Genomic DNA, 14573 nt, shown 5'->3' on the forward strand with positions numbered 1-14573 from the left:
AAAACTGATATCTTATTGGTTTACACTTGTGCATGATCCCTTGCTGCAACATCCTGTTTCAACAGGAAATACATCAAATCAAAGTGAGGGAAGCGTGGATGCAATTTAAAAAACCCAGAGTGTTGTTTCATGGGGATTTTAGCTGTCACTGCTCTGGACTCATGCAAGACAATGAAGCCAGAAATCATGTGACTGCCAAGCTTGCAACTGTGCAGGCAAATCGCTGAAAGCGGGTGTTATAAACTCAGTTCTGAATAAAAGTATGCAATACAAGAGCAAATACATCCACAAAAGTCTCAAAACAAAGATTTCCAAACTCAAATTTCCACTTTTCCAAACTTTTTTCCCAACATATGTGCACCAGATCACCATTTACAAAGTTTCAAACCTGTAAAACAAACTAATAAACTCAGAGAACAGTGACAATGAAACTGTGAATATGTGTTGGAGAAGCACTAAAAACAGCATATCCAAACATTACACAGATTTCAAGTTTGAAGTTTCAACCTTTAATTTTTTTTTTTTTTTTTTTTTTTTTTAAATGACCTGATATTCATCCCATAAATATTATCTTCAGATGAACCTTTAAATACATCTTTGCTCAAAGGACTGTGGATTTCATCTCCCATCACTTACACTGTAAGTACATTTGGAGTTGACCTTCTAATGGTCAGTATGAATAGGAGGGATTGTTACAGTGAGGAAAACATGTTTCAGTGTTCATTTGGGAACCTGGCTATTGTTTAAGGCTTGAATTAAAAAATTGTGAACCTATACTTTAAACTAAATGATCAGAATTATAATACACATGAAACTGTATTGTAATCAAATAAATGAAACAAACCCGTCTGACTGACCAAACTGACGAAAATCTAAATTAGGAGTGAAAAAAATAAATCTGTATCATAGAAGTTGATTTTTAACATGTTTTGCTTCAATGGCACCAAAACAGAACCTGATACCAGTGTGAGGAGACATTTTTGTTATGTGGAACACTTTTTTATAAATGGAGCATTTCTCCAACTGATCCAGTCCAACTCTGCAAGACATTTTAAGAAATTGGTCCAACTGGAAATTAGCATACTATTAAAATACAAACAATACTATGTAATTAATGAAATATTAATAATATAAACGACACCACAGTAAATCAGTAACACATTAATGTTGATTTAATTCACTGGCATAGATAGGTCCCTCTCTGTCAGCTGTAACACTCAGTCTCCACATCTGAGGACCATGATCATAAAGTCTGATATTTGGGAGTGATACTTGGACCAGCTTGGTCCTTCAGAAGCAATGTTAACATCCAAAACAAAACCTGAATCAAGAGTTTATTCATCTATTCTTAAATGGTATGTTTATTCTCATGAGGACAAGTACTATCTGTAGTGCCAACTGATGCCACATGACATAGTATTTACAACACCACACACACATCATCAGGTCAGATCATCTCTTTGTGTAGTGGATGTTTGAAATCTCTATTGTCAAATTTAGACACAAATTCAGTGAATGAAAAAACTCAAAAAGTTATCTAACAAATTATACCTCATACTTTTTTTTAACTGTAAAATGTTTATTTCAATCCATCTTACATGTTATTTTATGTCTGCAATGAGGTGTCGTTTTCATCATTTTGAAGGAGAATAAAACTTTTTTCAGACATTTCTGATTAAAATAGTCACAGACACAGAGAAATCTTGTCATTTAAAACATAATTACTCTGATTTCATGCGATGTTTCGACACAAAATCAAATAAATACATTTAATAGAAAAACTTATGCCTCAGCCTGAAATACAAGACTTTCTCCTTTCATCCAAAATCAAGCTGGAATCACACCAAACTGCTAGATGTCAGCGCTGTAAACGCGGCTGACAAATTATTTCACTTTCTTTTCCTCAACATTCCTTCTGAGCCGTAATATCTGTTTATTTTGTAACTATAGCTGCACGAAATCATGTCTCATGTTTTCCCTACTTTCCCTGCAGAGTCTGACTTTCTTTTATCTGCAGCCAAGCTGGAATCACACTAAGCTCCTATTTCTCAGCTTTTACAGCACGGGACAGAGCCTGAGGAGCAACCATCTTGCTTCAGCCATGCAACCATGCTGGATTAGACTCCCCAAAAAACTCCCAGGATGACAGGAAATGTGGATAGAGTTTTCACATCAAACAGCGGGCTGAGGAATGGTGTTTGTGTATTGTGAAAGAAGGAGCGAGGATGTAGGTGAGGGAGAGGAGGGCAAAGCGTCATTCACACCCGAGTGTCGATCCTGATTTCTTAGAGAGGAGTGTGGACATAGAAGGCCAGCGTTTCTTCTGTGTGCACACCTGAGTTTGTGAGGTATAAACTGAAGCATTCAGACACAGAGAAGGACAGTTTGTGTATTGTTGGGTTTTTTTTTAAATGGAAGACTTAGGAATTACAGTTTGGGCTGCAGAGCAGGTCAGAGGTTCAAAATGACACAGAGGGTGACTACAATCCCAAAAAATGTGTGGAAGAAAAGGAAAAATGCCCTAACATGTCATTATGCTTATTATACTTATATGTAGTTTAACCTCTGACACTTTAGTTTTGATTTGCCATTTTTAAGTAAAATAAATTCATATCACAAAGATCTGTTTGTCATTAAAGCTCTAACAAGAAAGCCCACTTAAAAATCAAACTGCAGGTTTTATTTGACAAATGTGTAATTGTGTAATTGTGTAAAATAGTAGGTGAAAGTGAATAAAGTATGTTGTATTTAGCAACCATTATTACTTTTTCTCTCTCACAATAATACATGGGAGGCAAATAAAAGGAAAAACAACATAAAGTCTCTTAAAATGTGAGCAATATGAGCCTCCAGAGCGGCTTCAACGCTGCTGTTGTTTCTCTGAATCTGAACTGTTTGAGGAATAAGCTAATTTTCACTCATTTGATGTTTTGATGATGATGAAAGTGCTGTTGAAAAAAATGTTCATAGCTGTTCAATGTTGTTGAGATCTGGTGACTCTGAAGGTCTTAGAGTATGATTCACATCACATGCATCCTGTTTCGAAGCATTTGCATTTGTTTTTCCTTTCATATATTTTATGAAAAGTTTATTTGTATAGGGACAAGTATATAGCATCAACTAATGCTGCATACTTCAGCATTTAGATACTTCCCATTGCTCGTCTTTATACAGGCCTTTAAATATATAACACTCAACATTAAAATACAAACAAAACTATGACACAAAAAACATCATAAAGCAATAAACACCAGATCACTCATGACTACATGATTGATCCCTCTTTAAAAACTGTAAAATTATTATAATTTATTTATTATTTATTTTTGCTATGATTTGATACTTATCTGCAGATTTGGCCACAGCATACTCTACCTGCCTGTCTTGCTTTGGCTGTAATGTCTTCATTATCAAATCATCAGAATAAATATTTTAGTCTTATGAAATTGGGGAGTCAATAACCTTTAAAAGACAATATCCTTCTTCTAAATTAGTTATATTTGGGATCAAGTGTTGCAAAAGTAGCATTACTATATAACGCTAATAATCTGCTTTAATATAGATGTGGAGATAGATAGATAGATAGATATATAGATAGATAGATAGGTAGATAGATAGATAGATAGATAGATAGATAGATAGATAGATAGATAGATAGATAGATAGATAGATAGATAGATAGATAGAGAAATAATTTGACTACAATTATAGTGAATTGAATTAATATTTTAGCCCCAAAATTCCTTTTTGTTGACACAGCTTGGATTCTTCTAATTTTGCAGGAGGTATATTTATTATATGGTGTAACACTGCCACCTTGTGACTTTACCTTTGCCAACATGACAGAGCTGTTATAGAAATGTCTTCAAAATAAACACCCACAATAAAATATATCACAAATAATACAACCTTTAAAAATGCCAAATATAAAATATTTTAAAGACACAACTATAAACATTTACACCCTGTTTGACAGAACAGCTGTTATTAGTGCAGGGTCACAGAGGTCAGGAGCATCACTCTGCTCTGTCATGTGACCTGGTTTCGGCAGTCCATCAATTTTTGGTATCGACATATTGTCATCTTAATGCAAGTCATGTGACGACCAGTAGCATTAGGATACTTGTGTTGTGATCTCAGTGGTCCATTGTTGATGGGAACAGAAGTCAATGTGCAATACTTCACTGCTAATTTGAGCCAATCACCGAGGTTAATGACTCATCTTCAATGAGCTCAAAAATCTTTGCTTTCACTACATCACGTGGTCTAAGGGGGAGAGTAACCATTGACTAAGTGTATGACATTTCATAATAGTTATTAGAAATATCCATTAAAAGAATAAATCATTTTGACCTTATGTTGCAGGATATTCCCATGCATTAAATGTTCATACCTGTCTCCAGCGTACCGTGAATGCGTTATATTTGCAACATTTAAATTGGAATGGCCCTTTACTATTGTGTGTCTGGCACTCTCCTGGTAACTGGCTGTGCACTGGACTGTGTGCTATCCGGTGTTTTGATGTCTCGATCGGTGGAAACGCAGCCGACCAGGAAGGAGAAAAAGGAGCCCGATTTGTCACCTCGACACATTATAGCTGACTGAAGCCTCACACTCCTGCAGCTTCTTCAATACACGTCCACTATCCACGTACACACACACACACACACGCACACTGGCTATTTACCCCTGGTGCGCTCCAGGAGGCAGAGGACTGTGGATGGAGAGGATGTGCCACAGACTGAAGTCACTGAGCTGGAGGAGTGTCAAAAGAAGTGCAACAGGCCTTATTTATTTACTATCTGCTGCATAGTAACCTAATAGAGCCTATACATTGAATATCTGATATCATGCCATTTTGGTTTCCGTTTTCTATACAAACCAAATTGGTTTAAGTCATTTAGAAAATGTTTAAACCTACAAATCATTTAGACTCCAACCCCTTACTTTTGCAGGTCAAGACAAGCCCAGTCTCAGGTGAATCGGCCCATTAACGGGTCATCGGGGATCAAACAGACACCTATTAGCCGGACAGTCGTTAATAGGTGTGTTACACATCAAAGGCACGCGTTTGACAATATCCAATGGGCGGGAGGGGGGATTGTGTCTGTCAAGCAAAGTATAAAAACCTTCAGACTGCCACTTGTTCACCAGTGTCGAAGAGACGCATCTCGGACAGACAGACTTGAACAATGGCATCCGGATTAAACTTTACTGGCACTGATGTTTCCAAGATGAACGCATTTTACTCGGGACATTACTGGCCCGCTGCACGTCTGGATAACAACAACGATGATTACGCAAAGGACGTAAGCAGAGGTGAGTGACACAACTAAGATAACTGTACAGTGTGATGTCTTTCATTTTAGTTTCTTGTGGAATTTGGTGATTCATAACCTAGAATTCGTTGATTTGGTTGCATATTAATCAATATCCAGATTCCTGTCCTCCATAGTCACTATGTGTTAAAGAGGCTGAATAGAGATCTGTGCCAATGACTGACCAGTTATTTTGTCCTCTCCTTGCAGTGCATCATGATGCTCCTTACAGGACTCGCCAGGACACTCTGCGTCGCCGGAAGCGCACGACTTTCAGCAAGGCGCAGCTGTGTGAGTTGGAGAGGGTCTTCTCTGTCACACAGTACCCGGACATTAAAATGAAGGAGTCCCTCGCCTCTATAACTGGTCTACCAGAGTCTAAAATTCAGGTCTGGTTTCAGAATCGACGCGCACGTTATTTCAAGAGCAAGAAGTCAGCCAGAGAGCTTCCCAAAGCCTCCACAGACTACCTTCACCCGCAGTTCACCTACACTCCAACGAGTCCACCATTCCTCCAGCTGGCTCCTGCTTTCCTGCCTAGTCCAAGCCCCCCGTCTCCACCCGGATACCCTGCTCCAAGTTTACCCCAGTCCACCAGACTCTCAGCCATTTTGGAGAGCCATACCACTGCCACGTCCCTGCCGGCAATTACATCTCCTGTCACAGCCGACCAGGCTTCATCCTGCCAACTCCCAGGAGTTCCTCAAGACTATTACCACCAAACCCTGGACTTCACTGATCACTGTCACGATACGTTTCAGGCCAGCGGGTTCAGCGAGTGGGAAATAACAGAGGACTTCGAGGCTTTCCTTGGTGATGGACATGGATCTCAGCCTGTGGGCAGCCACTGTGCTGCAGTCGGTCACACAGCACCAAAGCAGAGCGTTCAGGATCAGCTGGACCACCAGAGCTTCTCCAGCATGAGCGGGTCCATGGACGACATGCCCGACCTTTCCTTTCACGAGCTGGGCGACTTCAATATCACAGATTTGGACATTTCTGCGGCAATGATTGATTACCTCTTGAGTTAACTGATACAACGACATGTTTAGTGTAAATAGTTTTTTCATAGGCTATAATATTTATAGTGATAATGTCATATGGGAAATATGTGATCATGTGAATTAAAATGAAGACGATACAAATATTATATTTTTATTTACACATAGCATTACCTTATCATAACAAATAAAAGACTATTATATACTGAATCTGTGCCAGTTTCATTCATAACGTCTACTGCCTCGCTCCTCGTCACGTGGCGCCGTGGCTTAGTTGGTTAAAGCGCCTGTCTAGTAAACAGGAGATCCTGGGTTCGAATCCCAGCGGTGCCTTTTTGCTAGTTCAACACAGAACTGGTCAGCATACAGAAATGAGCTCATTTTAAAACATGTGACTTGCAAAACTAAACGGTAGCGAGATTAAATCCCTGCCATCAAGAAAAAAAGATTCGTTATACAGGAAACCGGAAGCGACTTCGCTACATACACATCGTTTTGTATCAGTGACTTTACACTGCTTATAGTCGTACAGTAGCCTGTAACACAGTGACACGGCTGATGTTGAGATCTGACGTTTGTGGTTTGTACACGGTCAAGAAAATAGAACTGGTTGCCATGACAGCGGCATTCTTTTTTTCGACATTACATTCGGTTTCGAACGTGGATCGGCCAATCAAATGTCGTTCTCTACAGCTCTAGGCAACACAAAGAAACAGTAGCAACACGTTCACTTACTGAGCGTCGGTGAGACAAATGTTAAATGTTCATTAAAAATCACTCGTTTGTAAAAGCAACACTCCTGAGCAGTGGTGGGTAGTATGCTAACTAAGCACACTAACTCAAACTACTTGTGCCTGAGTATTTCCATTTGATGCTACTTAATTCCACTCCACTTTCAGAGGGAAATATTAGCTACCTATACTTTCTACAGCACGACATATTTGACAGCTTTAGTTACTTTATGTGAGTTGTTAACAGCTCCACCAAAGTGATTGTTCCTTCTAAACATCTGTCTCATTTCAATAAATGTTCAAATGATCCAATATTTCAGAGTTGTGTATAAGAACTTAGTTTTTTCTTCCCTTTCTTCCATCTCCTCCCTGGTGACCCTTTGGAGGGGCCTGACCCCTAGGTTGGAATGGTTGGATTAAACTAGCTAACTGGCTCCAACTCCAGCAGCTACAAAAGTAAAATGCTTATCAATTAATAATACATCAGTCAGGGGGACCAAACCACTACTTTTACGGCAGTGCTTTAACTACTTTTTAAACTACTACTATGGATCCAAAATGAGAGATATTTGAAGGTCAAAATGTCCCATAACTGAGTATAATAGCATGGTTTTATATTATAAACAATTAAAAGTCACTGTGATCACTTATCACAGCTTTTATGATACTGTTGCAATAAAATGATATGGTGCTATTATGTACAGTGGATGAGTGGAGATGGTTTGTATGAAATCTTTCCAGCAGAGGGCGCACCTCTCCCAGAGGACAGACTGAAGAGATCATACCTACAGGATCCATTCAAAGATTAGTGTGTAGTAGTGTGTTCTCTCATTAATTATTCAAGATATATACTCAGTTCATTTTCTTCATTAATTTCTGCTATTCTTGCTGTCTTATTACTTTGCTTCTCACCTTCATGTGCTGTTTATCTTGTATTTATTCTCTACATATCCATACTGTATCAGCATATTTTTCCCTTCCCTCACTCCAAGATGATCTTCAGTCTCCCTCCTAAAGACTTATGACAGTGATTGTATGCAATGTTATCTGATATTATTATCCGCTTGTATACAGCAGATAATAATATCAGATAACATTGACAAAGAATTCACCCTGAATTTCACTAAAATGCTTTTGATTACAGAAATCCTTAACACACAACTGCCTCAAATTTGAACAGATAAAGAAAAAAAGGTCTACAGCCACATGAAAAAAGGGGTCAAGACTCCAGCAGTACTTGTAGTCTTAAGAGCAACTTTATCATGAGACCTACACCTTTCAGCTTGTGGCTCCATCAGGGTCTGAATGTAACACTAAACAGAAAGTGCTGCTGGAGTCTCGACCCCTTTAGTCATCTTTCCTTCTTCATGAGTCGTGCCAGAAATACTCTGCTCAGGCCCCATGAAAAAGAAAGATTAAGATCAGAATAGTGTCAGAAGAAAGGCCACGATCGGTTTTGGCCTCCCGACTTGTCAGGTTATCAGACTAATCTTTCATCAGTCTCAGTTTTTCCTCTACAGTCTTAGCTGTATTTAAACTTTACTGTTTGCTCCAGCTGTTTGCATGTAAGTATTAGCATTTGTTCAAAGGACTGGTGTGTAGGATTTAGTGATATCTAGTGTTGAGGCTACTAATTGCAACCAGCTGAACAAGTCATTTATTGAAAATGTGTAAAAAATCAAAATTATTGTACGACTAATGCAAATTTCAGTGCACTTTTTCCAGTGCAATAATCTTCTTGTAGAGACACACATGATACATGTTGCACTGTCTTCACTTTCACTTACTGTTACAAAGCATTTATTGTTAAAGTTAGGATTAGGTTTAGGTTCAGGGTAAATAGAGGTTTGTGTTGTGATGAATAAGACTAGGATTAAAAGCCAGGGAATCTATTAGTCATGGGGTGTGTGTGAGTCCTGAAATACCCAGATGAAACTATAATGTCAATTTTTTTATTATTAAATCATGCAGAATTTCAGCCTAATAACCTAAATATACAATGGACACTCTTGCTATTAATCATGCACTGAATGCTTGCAAAAACACCAGGAGCTAGTTTTATTATCAGTTCATATTCTAATTATTTAGAGACTTGTTACAAAGAGTTGTACTTAAAATGAACTGTAGAGCAAGTTTATCTTCCTTCACTCAGAACCACTGATTCAAGGAGGTTGTTTATCTTTTCTCTGCTCGTGATGTATCCGGTGTCTCTTCATTCTCGCAGCCAAGCCAGTATTTTGCAATGGATCGTGGGTAAGCAGGGTTGGCGAAGTCCACACGTTTTGCCTTCAAATCCACTCTGTAGTATTTATCTGCAACCATAAAAAGAAAAGAAACAGACAAACCAAAAGGTGTTAAAGGAGGAAGCTTAAAGAGAATTGGTTTCATTCTTGTAATTTTCATTTAGTTTCAGTTTTCAGTTTTGTGTCATTAGGTGAACCTGACTTAGAGATACCACATAACTCTGTATATTCATACCTCTCTTGAAAAAGTACACATTTTGAACAGGAGTGCTCTGGGTCTCCTGTGTGGTGATCTTGTCAGTTGTGTCGCTGTGGTGGCTGTAGTCGCTGTAGTCATTGTAGTCATTGTAGTCAAACAAGTCACCAAGACCCAACATATCATCATAACCCCACAAATAATCAAACAGAGCATGACGACTCTGTCTTCTCCTCTGTCCACGCCTCTTGCTGCTCTTGCTGCTCTTCCTCCGATTGCTGCGCCGCCTCGCAGGAGGAGGAGGAGGGGCTTTCGTCGCCTTGGGACTGAGGTAGACACGTCCCACCATGGCTGCATCTACAGGGGGCCTGAGGCCCAACCAGTCCTTACTGATGAAACCAGGGCTTGTGTCCTCACTGCTGACTAAATGAGGAGGAAGGAAGTAGAAAAAGAGACTCTTATCCGTGCATTGGTGCTGTTCATGCAGATTGTGTGAAAAAGAAGAAGTAAGTGATTAGAGATGTCACACAAGTAAATGCACACAAACACAGCTGAGCCTTACTGGAGCCTCCAAAGAGCTCTGTGAAGAAATCCTCCCATGTCTGATCACAGTAGAGGTCAGTGTATCGCGTGAACAGCACAGACGGTGAGGACCTGCTCATGCGGACACACTCCTCATGGGAGGGCTGGTGCCTAAACTCATACTGGTAATACTTGTCCCCTGAAATATGAAACAAACACATTCAGGGTTTTTTGGACATTTTGACAAGCCACAGAAGAAAAAACTAATGATGGATCCGATCCGTTTAGCTGCATCAGTTTCAGGGTGTTGGTATTATGTGTACTGGCTCACTGTCATACTGTCTAATGCCGCATTGTGTTCATGTGCTACATGTGTTATAATTTGAAAACACCATGGACACTAGTCAAAAATGTATTGTAGGTTGTCCCAGACTTGTTGCTGCACCAGTACATTCCCTAAAACCACTAAAATGTAGCTTAACCTGCCTTGTTATTAGGGTAAATGCTTCATTTGTCTAACTAATATATGTGGAAAGCAACTAACGGTTACGTAATTTGAAATATTATGTAATATTTCAAATTACATGTGAGCAAAAAATGTGAATGCAATACCTAAATTAATAAAAACATTTCTTGTCATCAACCAGACATTTACTTTCATCTGCTGTGTTTCTGCATATAAGACGTCAACTTTCGGCATGTCGTGTACCAGAACAACAATTTATGTTCGTCACTCTTTTTTTCTTTTTGTTTTTTACAACCTATAACTATGCAAATATCAGATTTGGCCACTCCATCCCTCTGACTACTCCACCTTGTTAAAATTTGTTCATTTATGTTTCATGCTTGAAAGTATATGTGTCCATATCTAGTCCTTATCTAGTTCACCTCACTCTCTTTAGTATGAAATGCTGAATAATGAGACAAGGAAAGAGAGGGTCACAGAACAAGCATGAGCGGCCATAACAAGATAACAAGAGTTAAAACAATTAAAATAAAACAATCCGAGAAGGAAACGTCTATCTTTTGTTAAATTGCGTGTAACTCATACACATGTGCAAGTCAAGTTATTTCATTTTAAAGGGTCATGATCCAAACACTGCTTTACTGCAGTCATTCATTCCTGGTCTTTAGTTGCTTATTCCTTTTCAGTATCACAATCAAAACTCATCACTGTCCGCACTGTGTGCAAGGTTATTTTAAAGACTGAAAAATATGACGCATTACAACAAAAATACCTTTAAAAAAGTACACTTTCTCTTTGCCCCTGTGGCTCGGTGCTGGTATGGCAAATGCAGCATCAATGTCGTCTGGTATGCCATTAAAGCCGACTGAGATGTTCCGTGGATAATTCTCATCCAAGACATCACCCTCAAACCTCCAGTACTTGTTCCCCTGAGAGAGAATAACACCAAAACCCAAAGCAGTCAGTTAAGACATAATTACTGATACGTTTTTAACCACTAAAAATAGCAAGTTTTGGATTTGGATTGCACTCTTCCATATAGAAATGACAACCTTAAAGATGTAGGTTTTTCCTTGGCAGTTGATGCGTGTGAATGCAGCATCGATTGGCCCAGAGATTCCCCATACATCCTTAATGAGTTTGGGGTAACCAGGAAGTATGGCTTTGTCATCCAGCTCAAAAAAATATTCACCTGGAAGGAAAAAGCAGGCGATGACTGTTACAACATCAATGTTATCTCCCATAATGAAACACTGAATCAGTATCCAGTGGTGGAAAGTAACCACTAAATTACTTATTTAGTAGTAAGTAGTGTACTTAAGTATACATTTGAGGCACTTTATTTTAATTTTACTCTCCTACATTTCAGAGGAAAATATTGTACTTATTTGACTTTATTAGTTACTTTTCAGATGAAGATTTGAGACAATGGACAATACAATAAGCTTTTAAAATACAACACATTGTTAAAAATGAAACCAGTAGTTTACAACCTTTTTGGCTTTTGACATCTTACAACTTATCATCATCAGAACTTTGCTTTGTCTTCCTTCCTCTCCCATTAATCATCACACTTGGGAGATGGCACTTGTTAAACAGAAACAGTGTTGAATGTACAGATTTACCTCTGAATGCATAGATTGATCCATTCTTCAGCTGCAGGATAGCATCAAAAGGCCTCCCACTGCAATGGGCTGCGTCAGGATCTACATGTGGAGTGGGACCATGTGTGGTAGATATTGGAGAGGGGGCTGTGGCAGTTACTGGAACAGTGTTGAAAGTCGGTGTTGCTGTTGTTAAGTCTTCGGGCTGCCCGAAGGTATCACCACGACTAGCTGACGGCAGAACAGAAGACAGTTTTATCATATGAAGATGTTTCTATCTTTTGTAAAAATGAGTAGACCAAAAGAAGAAAATAACAATGTATCCAAATAGAAATTGTTTACTTGGTGAAACGGTAGTGGTACTGACTTTTTTTAGGGCAGATGGTGTCAAAGTCCCCACAGCAGCTTCCATAGTACACACACATGGAGTCACACTGACATTTTTTCTGAGTGTCGAAGGAGCCACAGCGACCCACACAGGACTCTGTGGAGATGCAGTTTGATTCAGTGAGAAATGAGATGCAGTGATCTCAGGCAGACTCAGTTAGACTTTATAATTTAGTGCATGTCATGTGAATGTGTGTGTGTGTGTGTGTGTGTGTGTCAGTGACGTGCGGTGAGGTTCATGTCTGGTGAGGCACTGACTTCATCACAATCAGATTTACAAACATATGAACCCTACAGAGTAGCTTAATCACCATTTGATTGGCAGCAGTTAACAGGTTATGTTTAAAATCTCATATCAGCTTTCTTTACACATACAAACTGTAGCACACAAAAAAACCACATTTAATTTAAAAAACGTTATTATGGTCTTACCTTTACTTACTTATCTTACTTACTTTACTTGCCGACTAGCTCACTGTAGTTGTAGCATAGACTGTATGAGTTGTAGTTTACTGTCACTTATTCTGCAGCTAATGAGTCGTAATAAGAATCACTGGGATCAGGAGCGCCCCCTGCCATGAGGCCGGAGAACTGCGTGCCTCACTTAGTGACTTTTTGCAGCCGTTTTATGCTGCTCAGCACACGAAACACGCTACAAACACTGTACATTATATCATCATCTAAACTATGGAAATTTAGTTCATATAGTAAAAGTGTTTGAACATGTTAATAGCGACATACAGAGAGACAGCTGTACAGCTGTACTGTCTCACTGCATAGCATGCCAGCGCAGTAAACCGAGTCATTGCGCAATCCATGGTGAGGCTCGCCTCGCTGCTGCCTCACTGCGCGTCTCTTTTCAGTGTTTGATCAGTACATCTGAAAATTCAGCGATTTTGAATTAAAAATAATCCGAAACTGGTAAAGTTAGATAGAAAATAACGTTATAGTGCAAATCACTGGACAAATATAACCATTTATTATTTTTTTCATTTTTAAGTCTTTTTCCATGATAACAGGTGAGGCACGGCCTCACCTGCCTCCCCTGACCGCACGTCACTGTGTGTGTGTGTGTGTGTGTGTAAATTACAAACTACAATGTCACATAGTTTTCTTATATTCAGATATATGGCAAAAACTGGTCCTTCAATTGTCCAGTACTTCAAGAGCACTTGATTGGCATATTTTACAATATGTTCTAGTAATATAGTAATTTATTTTATATGCCTTTGTACTGCAACAATTAATCAATGAATCGATTACTCGATTGATAGGAAAGTAATTGGCAACAATTTTGATAACTGATCAATCGTTCTGTAATTTTTCAGGCAAAATTGCCAAAAATTCTCTGGTTCCAGTTTCTCACGTGTGACAATTTGCTGCTTTTCTTTGTAAATGAAAAATCGTTATATTTTAGACTGTTGGTGAGAAACCGCAGGCTCTGAGAAGTTTTAAAAAAAAGTTTTGGAAAAAAAAAGTTTTGGAAAGTATGGCAAAATTATTAATTGAGAAAATAGTCTGATTAATCAATGATGAAAATGGTAATTAGTTGCATCCCTAACTGTGATGGTATTATGATTTTATGTCTCTAGAAGAAAAAAATGACATTTCTTTTTTCTTTTAAAATTGACTGACTATACTTGCATTCAGAGTGCCTGTATATTTCCAACATAAAGATAAAGTTTGAGCTATGGAAAAATCTGGAAGACTTACCCTCTGCAGCGAAGGCAACGTCCAGCAGCAGGATGAGGCCCAGCAGAACTACTGCTGGCTTCATGTTGACTCACAGAAAATATAACACTTTTACACCACAAACTAAGAGAGAACTGTGCACTTCTCTGCCTGTTGTTTCTTGTGACCCACGGTCAGTTTGTATGGCCCACTTTGGTGCAGATGATCAATAGATATTTTTCAGAAGCTGTTGACCCCCTGGACGTCTGCTCCTCTGATTGGTCAACGCTCAGCTGTGATAATCATTAAACTGTGATCTCTGTTCCACAAACATCATCACAACATGAACATAATCTGTCTGGCTCTTTCAGGCCAGACTTTACACAGTAATGCTCCAAATTAGTTAATTGGGGATAAATTACTCTTTACATTAA

The 14573-nt window shown here is 38.8% G+C and overlaps 1 protein-coding gene and 1 non-coding gene across 2 annotated transcripts; one reads left to right on the forward strand and one right to left on the reverse strand.

Annotated features, from left to right (window-relative positions):
- The first annotated feature begins 6578 nt into the window (after positions 1 to 6578).
- trnat-agu (transfer RNA threonine (anticodon AGU)) lies at positions 6579 to 6652 on the forward strand. Its single transcript has one exon. It is a non-coding gene; the product is annotated as a tRNA-Thr (tRNA).
- A 2330-nt stretch (positions 6653 to 8982) lies between these two features.
- Positions 8983 to 14358, reverse strand: vtnb (vitronectin b). The gene is made up of 8 exons (XM_053331357.1): positions 14182 to 14358; positions 12449 to 12565; positions 12103 to 12312; positions 11530 to 11669; positions 11250 to 11406; positions 10052 to 10210; positions 9529 to 9912; positions 8983 to 9362 (listed from the first exon to the last, which is right to left on the reverse strand). The coding sequence occupies exons 1-8, from the start codon at positions 14243 to 14245 to the stop codon at positions 9226 to 9228; spliced, it is 1368 nt and encodes a 455-aa protein (XP_053187332.1). The 5' UTR covers positions 14246 to 14358; the 3' UTR covers positions 8983 to 9225.
- Between the last annotated feature and the right edge of the window lie 215 nt (positions 14359 to 14573).

The sequence above is a fragment of the Scomber japonicus genome, chromosome 13 (assembly GCF_027409825.1).
Source record: "Scomber japonicus isolate fScoJap1 chromosome 13, fScoJap1.pri, whole genome shotgun sequence".
NCBI lineage: Eukaryota > Metazoa > Chordata > Actinopteri > Scombriformes > Scombridae > Scomber > Scomber japonicus.

What these genes read in the sequence shown, in the direction of transcription:
- vtnb (XM_053331357.1), bottom strand. Translation starts at nt 14,245, where the DNA reads ATGAAGCCAGCAGTAGTTCTGCTGGGCCTCATCCTGCTGCTGGACGTT. An exon ending in CACCATCTGCCCTAAAAAAA is followed by an intron (nt 12,313 to 12,448) that starts GTCAGTACCACT and finishes TTCTGCCGTCAG; the next exon opens with CTAGTCGTGGTGATACCTTC. An exon ending in GAAAGTGTACTTTTTTAAAG is followed by an intron (nt 10,211 to 11,249) that starts GTATTTTTGTTG and finishes TTCATATTTCAG; the next exon opens with GGGACAAGTATTACCAGTAT.